The sequence below is a fragment of the Anneissia japonica genome, unplaced genomic scaffold (genome assembly GCF_011630105.1).
Source record: "Anneissia japonica isolate Jap-2015-1 unplaced genomic scaffold, ASM1163010v1 scaffold288010_len917306_cov203, whole genome shotgun sequence".
Taxonomy (NCBI): Eukaryota; Metazoa; Echinodermata; class Crinoidea; order Comatulida; family Comatulidae; genus Anneissia; species Anneissia japonica.
In genome coordinates, this window is record NW_022715767.1 from 42,909 (window position 1) to 52,054 (window position 9,146).

At 35.9% G+C, this 9,146-nt stretch overlaps 1 protein-coding gene across 3 annotated transcripts in view; it reads left to right on the plus strand.

Annotated features, from left to right (window-relative positions):
* LOC117109353 (myosin-9-like) overlaps positions 1-7,733 on the plus strand; it is a 22,244-nt gene extending 14,511 nt beyond the window's left edge. For all 3 annotated transcript variants that reach the window (XM_033251657.1, XM_033251658.1, XM_033251659.1), the window contains exons 15-18: positions 3,394-3,459; positions 4,462-4,584; positions 5,354-5,397; positions 7,422-7,733. In XM_033251657.1, the coding sequence (XP_033107548.1) occupies positions 3,394-3,459; positions 4,462-4,584; positions 5,354-5,397; positions 7,422-7,515 (327 nt within the window). In that variant the 3' untranslated portion in view covers positions 7,516-7,733. The remainder of the gene's footprint in view (positions 1-3,393; positions 3,460-4,461; positions 4,585-5,353; positions 5,398-7,421) is intronic.
* The last annotated feature ends 1,413 nt before the right edge of the window (positions 7,734-9,146 follow it).

Here is a 9,146-nt window from a genome sequence, read left to right on the forward strand (position 1 = left end):
AAATGAACGTATGGCGCGTAAATATGGAAAGTTTTGGAATGCAGAAAATGACCCGAAACGTTTAAACTATCTGAATAGTGATATTGAGAATTTTTTAAATTTTAACATACGCACACGTCACGATGTGTGCGTGTACAGTAATGGCACACGAAATTAAATATTGTCATGTTTTTAAAACCGTCTGTTAGTTATTATTGCCAAAGGAATTTTCCCTTCGTATACCCTATACTGTATATATAAGTCTGATAGCGTCGAAATACAGTCTGCCGCCCTCTTGTGTTCTATTTTTTACATCTTTTAAGAATGAGAGATAAGAATGCTCTAAAAATTCATTCTTTTTGACCATGCTGACGTGATCAAAATGAAAAATAAAGGGACACGTCCGAAAGAGAAATTGATTTAGCTATAACATACTCACAGGTTGGAGACAATCAATCAAGATAAGCGAGATACTTTCAAATGAGTATAAAAAGTAATAACGTCATAAATAAAAATTCAGTTTTTTCTTAATTCAAATTGCAATATGATGACGTCACAATGTCTGATCAGCCAATATGATCTATAAAATCGTATCTACAACTCATGTGCTTTCAGAATATGTAATAAAAATTGGGGGTCACCTTTCATCCTAAGGAGCTATAACTGATTAAAAATATTCATGGTTTTATGCATATAAATGTTGACGCACGCGTACGCGCACGTTAAGTCGTGCGAACGGAAAATTAAGGTACCTGACATTCAACCTTGACCTGAAGATTATGCTCACTTAATATGATGCAGAAATGGTTAAGATGATATGGGCTCATCAACGTTTTGAGGAAAGAAAGATGTGGGGGGTCAGAAAAAACAAATTTTTTGACCATGATGACGTCATCAAAAATTAAAAAGATGTCAAATATATGAAAGAGAATTACCTCAGCTATAACATACTCAAAGTTGGAACACGATTGATCAAGGATAAGCGAGATACGCTCAAATACGTAATTTAAAAAATGACGTCATAGCTATAATTCACTTTCTTTGAATTCAGATGCCAATATGATGACGTAACAATGTCCGATCAGCCATTATGATCTATAAAATCATATTTACAACTTATGTGCTTTCAGAATATGTAATAAAAATTCGGGGTCACCTTTCATCCTAAGGAGCTATAACTAATTGAAAATAGGCCTGATTTTAGCATATTTTCACTGTATATCGGCACAAATCCGCGCCAAGATACCTATATTTGATGCGCACGTGCGACATTGCTATTGGCCATAAGATGACCAAACTATGTGAAAAAACATAATGTCTAGCTTCCGTACGTGCTGCGCGCATAAAAATGCACGCGCGTAGAGGTAAATTTCAAAAAATTCCGAAATGCTCAAAATGGCCTGAAACATGCTCTAATTTTAGTCAAAAGTGATTTTGAGCATTTTAAAAAGTTTGACGCATGCGTACGCGCGCGTAATGAAGCGCACGCGTAAAATTAAGGTACAGTACATTCAACATTAACCCGAAGTTAATGCTCACTTAATACGATTACGAAATGGCAATTGGTTAGGCTGATATGATTGATTATGTAAAAACGCAAAATTGCGTGTAGATGACGTCACGCATGACTGAGCGCGTTGAAAAGCTTACCATGACTATTCCAGACCAAGCCAAATGTTCGCTGACAGCGATTGTGCGTAACTCGTGGCATTTTTTGAGATATTGTGCAAACAGAAAGGGGAAGAAAGAAAGAAGAATAAAAAAAAGAAGATGAAGATGATGATGATCCTGACAATAACAAGAGGTGATTCGCTCGTGAAGCGGATCACCAAATAATAATCCCTGCCTAATTTCAGTGGATTCGTACAGTCACATAAAAGAACATATATGTTGTTGTATACAGTATTTGTGACAGCTATGTATCTTGTAGTGCAACAAAACATTTAGTGACAATGTAGCAATTTTATGGAAACTACAGTTGGCTTCAATTGAGTGACTTTGTTAAGAGTTGTTTGACCAGTTTTTTCTTAGCATGTGTCCTGTACAGTGGGGTGCAAAGGTATGGGGACCCGATTGATAAGTTGAGGGGGTTTTGGCCATACATGCCAAGTTTGACTAATTTGCAGGCCAGAAAAATCTTTCCCTAGACCTAGATGCTCGGGAATGCATTCTTTAGGCTAGTATTTTTACAACTGAAAATAGGTTAAGAATCTGCATTATTTTTCCTGAGAATGCATGTTTCCGCTGTCCACGAACCTGTCATACTGACATAAGCGCGCGTGGCGGCTCGCAGTGTGTTCTTTGATCTTATCCGATAGTGTTTTGTAAAAAAACGACATATTCACAGTGTTGATGCAGTTAGTTTTATGTATCTCATCCAAAAACTAGTAACAGATTTTCGAATATTTACTGATCATTATAAAAATTTATATCAACTAAAGAATACAAGAGATGCCATAAAAAAAACTGTAACATTACATAATTCAATTAAGTAATACTGTAAGAATGAGACAGACAGGAAAAAAATTAACATTTTTATTTTGAGTCGTGCTCTTTGCATGTTGCCGATTTGGCCTTTTTTAACATCACTGAAGAGGGATCAAACAAATGTGCTGGTTCATTGGCTGTTGCCAACTTTAGATTGAAATCCGTTTTATTTTTCTGAACCATGGAGAATATCCTCTCCTCTTCAGCATTTGAATGGGGTATAACTAGCACGAGTTTGGCAACCCGGAATAAGCACTGGAACTTGTTTTTTTCCATCAACGGTCTTTATATGTGATAGATGGTTCTAAACCACATCCATTCTAATCATCCTCAGATATTTCAGCAGAGCTCCAGACAGCCCACTTCATCCTGTGAGCTTTTGTCTGACATGATTTATTCCAGAAAACTAACATGTGCAACGTATTGCCCTGCCCGTGTTATTGTAGGCAGCTCCACAATTTGATTGGTTCTGAATGTTACTTAAAATAGAAAGCCAACCCCCCTCATCCAGATTGTGGTGCATCACCATATATTTGTGGTCGAATGTGTCATGACAAATCCAATCCTATTTTAAGCACTGTAATGATGGATATTTAGCGAGAGATATTTTTTATTATAGGCAATATTACATTGAGATGTTGGTCCTTAAGCGTGAGAGTGTGAGACAGACCACAAATGCGTGAGCCTTGGCGTGTATGTGTCGCTGGCAAAATACTGTAAGGTGATATGAGCCTGGGGGTGCAAGTTTTGGGGGCCCAAGCTCCCTGTAGATACGTCACTGGTTCCTAAGCCACTTCTTGGAAGTCTGGTTTAATGAGCTTTCTGAACACTTCGTATTGTATTGGGCTGTACAAGGTATCTGCACATTTTTTCAATTTTGTTTTCATCTTTTCTATTGATACAACATTTAAAATGTTATATTTACAGATAGAAAAAGAAAGACAAAAATATCAGGTGCAAAGGGAGAAAACACAGGACCTTCAAGCTAAGTTGGTATGTAAATTTTATTTATTTCAAATCTGATTTTATATTGTATTAATTTCATTCATTTTCATTGTTTAGTACACAATCACATATACTATAAAACCAATGATCACTAGTGGTATGTGCAACTCCCTGGACAATTCACAAACAATAACAACATTTCCAACGTAATACATGTTAACCAATTTTAACTATGCATTCTAGTGTATGATAGTTTCCTAATTCCTATTGCCAACGGTGGCGAAATGTTCTTGAAAGTGGGGAGGGGGCCATTTCATAAAGTCCAGTATGCGAGCGAAGCGATGATCTAGGCTGGGGCCAGTGGGAAGCCAAGCCCTCTATAAGCTACGGAATATTGACAAATTTTGGTGAATTTTATTATTTATTTTTAAAGGCATCAAGCTACTGTAATATGACTTCATAATTGTTGTAATTTCCAGTGGCGGATCCAGGAATTCGAAATAGGCCTAGATGGGGACCAGTTGGTGGGTGGGGGGGAGATTACTTTCACAGATAGCTTTCAACTATATTGTAGTAACATGTAAAGCTATCTGGGATTACTTTCACAGAAAAAAAATATAATAATAATGAAATTATAGCGTTCGTAAAATGTTTGGAAAATGCTTGTCACTGGTGCTGGGAACAGTAACAAAAGTGGGGGAGCCAGGCTCCCCCAGTAGAAAAAGTGAGTGGGCCAATGCGCCCCCACCCACTCCCGCTTCTGCTGCCGTTGCCTATTGCCAAATCCTTAACTGATAATTTGGTAGGCCGCACCTATTTTTAAAAATATAAATTTAGACAAATAATTAATCATCAAATCAAACAATTTTTTAGTGCTTCATCCAATTTGGTCTCAGATTCAATTAATTTTTATTAAATATTCACCAGTCATTTTTTTAACAAATTTTATTTTTATCAAGTTTAATCTCAAATGTTGCAGCAACCATTTTTGTGCTGTTTTTATGTGATAAAATCTCATGGAATAACTTGCTTATACTCTTTTATGTTTAGATGTCCAGGAAAGAAATTAAGCAAAGCAATGATGCAGTAAAGTCACAGAAATTAGTAATTCAGCAATTAGAAATTCTTCAGCGGAATCTAAAAAGGTGTATGGCTGATATGCTGACAAGCAAGGTGAGTTGTCGAAGTGCATATTTCTGCTGAATAACGCCAAAAACATGTTTTTTAAAAACGGATAAATTCCTTCGGAACATGTTTCTAGTGAAAAGTGTAACTAATAATAAAACGGTTACACGAGCATTGGTAGGTGGGCGGAGCTTATAATGACGATCACCTACGGAAGTTGAAGTTCACCTATGGAAGTTGAAGTTGACCTTACTTCCAGTGAGCTACAGCGCATGCTGTGAAAGAAGTAAACAGCACACTGCGAAAGTATGAACAAATTATGGTAAGCCTAAAGCATGCCATCCTATTGGTTTAATTTTTTCTTCGCCCTGAAATTTCCAAGAGGTCGAAGAAAACAAAGAGGTCAATTTGGGTTCATTGCGTCCCAACTAAAAAGTGTACCACAAAACACGTTTTTTGCGCCAACCCTATAATGAATGCGTGTTAAAACGCATTTGCAGAGCAGAAACAGGCACTATGTATGTGAAAGCTTCTTCAAACTAGTAAGGTTGAACAGCTTTGGTACTCCTGGTCCAGGCAGTTATAATGCACATTTCCTAATAGTTGCGCAAATCAAGTCTCTGCAATTAATGTTTCCGGAGTGTCAAACCTACAGTAACAACTGACCAATTAGAACAGGGCCTGGAGTACGCACTTGCTACAAAAACTCAAGTGTTGTCCCACAAACATGTATGTTTACATGTGTGTGAATGGCAGAATGGATAAAATTATGTATTCTATTTTTGTATTTAATACAATTTTTTCATTTATTCGGAAGATGTTTGAAAGAGAAGACTCAGATGAAACAAAACAATTACCAAGGTAATCCTAAATTTTTTATGCCAGACTTCCTTGTTAAACTTCTTTGTTCATGATTTCACTTTACTGACCATTTGGTCAATTGGTATGGTTCCTGCTTTTCGCACTCCAAGGCCCGGATTCGAGTCCAGGCTCTGCAGCCGAGTATTGAATTTGGGTCTTTTATAAATGCTCAGCTCCTTGAATAACCCTTTCAGGAGAGTTAGGCGAGTTAAGTTCGATCTGGTATCCGTTGTATGCTGTAGTTTAAGTTGGGTGGTGCTGCACTGTGGCTGCCGTGAGTCCACAGGGACCAGCCCAAAATTTCAATAGTGTATTACATTCAAGGACAAATAAAGCATACTGTATTATTATTATTATTATTTATCCACTTAAAGGTCATCTCTGTATCTCAGCTCATAGTTCATAACTTTTACATCCACACTCTATATGTGGCAAAAAGAAGCCAAACCAGTCACTTGTCGCAAATCGTGTTTCAAAATCAATGGGCAAAACATGCTGAAATTTCAAAATTGTTGGAATCTATTTTATTGCACTAAACTAACTTTTATATATCTATACATCATGATATGCTGTTATTTTCCCCATTTTCTCATGTCTGTCATTCAGCCCATGAAATTTGGAAAAAATTAGGTTTCTCCAAGGTCAGCAGCCTCTGCAATTTTCTACTACCTAGGCCTATATAATATAAACTACAATTTTTCCGAACGATCGACCTTACATCGTCATCTACAGATTGTGCTTTTGTTAATTTCTCTATTAAATCAATATATTGCTGGTGAAAGAATGGTCGTATTAATTTAATAGTGTAGTATAAAACATGTTTTTTACAAAAGAAAATCGCCGAATAAATTTCGTTTTAGCGTTCGTTTTATCGTTATCTTTGGCATGTTAAATATCACTTTTGTAAAAGCTATGATCGAATCATCACAGGCTGCTTCAAAACTGCCCATGCATGTCCATGCGCATGCCCAGAATGATCTATCAGGGATTTTCCACACATGTACAGTACAGTACTACCACCAATTTCCTTGGTTTGACGACGTACATGAAATTTAGCCTGTTTCAGTCAACGTTTTTGACTTTCCAAGCAGTTTTTGAAGCAAAGAAATCTAGGCCTAGGTAGGCAAAAAATTCTGGCTCGGCAATATGGTCGGCAATTGCCGATTGCCGACGTGGAATTCGTGGGCTGTGTCATTATTACTGTACACCTCTAGGTATAATTTAAATTTCTATGGTGAACAATTGCAATTACAGTTACTCCCATTTACAAATATAAATCTTACTTTAGCGACTACAAATACAAGTACAACATAATTCAATTACAAATATTAATTACTTTTTTAAATACAAAACCCCAACTGGACAAAAACCACGAATTTAGAATGAACGTGCGCAATTCAGTAGTTTTAATATATAGGCATAGGCTTGCTTGTTAGCAGCCATCTGGAATCTGGTAGTCGGATTTGTCAAGACTGTAATTCAAACATGGAATAATTATCAAAAGTGCCAAAAACATTTCAGAACTTTAGTGCACAGTGCATTTAAAACAAACAAAAGTACTATTTCACTCACAAATACAAGAATAGGGCGACGATAAATTCGCCCTTGTTATAGTTGTCACTAAATGCATCTGCTTGAACTGGCATTTGCTCGAATTGGCATTCGCTTGAATTGACTGGCATTCATTGATAATATCGCCTCAAAAAGAGATGATAATAAAACTTGTAAAAAAATGCAAATATTTGAATTTGCTGGAGATCGATTATTTTCTGGGAGATTCTAGCTTGCAGGAGGCCTTCCCGGATTCCGACTTGGGATCCTTGCATATCATTCATTAATTCTTATGCATTTTGAATTAATGCAGCTTAATTTATTGTTTTCATATATTATCAGTAATAGCTTTTTTTATTTTTTTCAGTTTAATGCATGCAATTGTGAGTCAGATGTGTCAGCCTATACTGTGTTAGATGTGTTTGACATATAAAATACCGACTATTATCAAGAAATAATTTTTTCATTTGTAGGTCCATGGTTTGTGAGGATGAAGGTCCTCCTAAAAAAGAGATGAAAATGGGACCATCTGAGATGTACGAGCGTAGCGAAGACTTCACATTTTAATTTGTAGCTAGGGACCATCATGACATTGATTAAAGCAAGGATTACAGCTCAAGTTTTCATTTCAGGAATTCATCCAATAGAAATGAACATTGTTAAATACAGTATAATATAATCAATAATCAATGAGATTCAAGAGTTATTTTTCATTAAATTTAATTGTAAATACTTTGATTTGATGTTTATTTTTAAATAAAAATCTATTGAAAAAAACATTATTTTATTATTTTTCTAGTTTTATAAATAGCATTTAAATGTTTTATCTAATTAATCATATTTTTTTTTACAATCCTAAATGTTTTTCGGTTTTGTATTTCTGTGTTTTTTGAGATCAAATAAAATTGAAATAAATTGAAATTGACATATGCGTGATTGATTGAATTTATTTATAAACAGAGTCATAATATACATACATGATAACCAAAACAACAGACAAGATAAAAATTGCACAAAATAATTGACCCCAATTGCAAGGAAAAGCCAAAGAAAGTAAAACTTATTACCCAGTCAGCAGCAGCTGACTGGGTTCTGTTAGCAGTTTCTTCTTTCTTTACCCAGTCAGCAGCTGCTGCTGACTGGGTTCTGTTTCTTAGCAGTTTCTTCCTTCTTTCTGTCTTTCTGGCAACATTTTAAAAGGCTAGTAGTGTCAAACTACTGGACCGATTTAATTAAAACTTGGTCAGTAGAACCGGTGCCACCTCCCATTTATGTGTTGTTCACAACTTGGGGTCAAAGGTCACATAAGGGGCACTAGGGTAAAAAAACCAAAAATCCTATAAAAGACTACTTGTCTCACAAATAACGTAGCACAGTCTTGTCCTTTGCACATATACATTGGCATAAGGCAGAGTCTATAGGGTGTTCAGGGATAAGGGGTCAAAGGTCATTAAGGGGAAATCCTATAAAAGACTACTTGTCTCACAAATAACGTAGCACAGTCTTGTCCTTTGCACATATACATTGGCATAAGGCAGAGTCTGTAGGGTGTTCAGGGATAAGGGGTCAAAGGTCATTAAGGGGAAATCCTATAAAAGACTACTTGTCTCACAAATAACGTAGCACAGTCTTGTCCTTTGCACATATACATTGGCATAAGGCAGAGTCTATAGGGTGTTCAGGGATAAGGGGTCAAAGGTCATTAAGGTGTAATTTTTATCTTTTTTCTGGCAACATTTCAAAACGCTACTAGTGCCAAACGGTTGTACCGATTTCAACCAAACCTGGTCAGTATAATCGGTGACACCTCTCATACATGGGGTGTTCGCTGCTTGGGGTCAAAGGTCACATAGGGGTCATTAGGGTAAAAAACTTTTAAAAAAATGAATAAAAGACTTCTGTCACAAATAACATAGCACAGTCTTGTCCTGGGTACATATGTATTGGCATAAGGTAGGGTCTTTATGGTGTTCAGCGATTTATGGTCAAAGGGTTATACTTTTGTTCTCTCTAGTAACATTTCAAAATTTCAATTCAATTCAATTAACATTTATTCAATTAATTAATTAATACATCAAATGATAAATAAAGTGGACAACATTAAAATTAATTAATTAGGATCAAAAATAGAAGCGAAGCTTGTCTCAATTTGACCCCGACAAAACAAAAAGTAAAAACTAATAATAAACGCATATCAG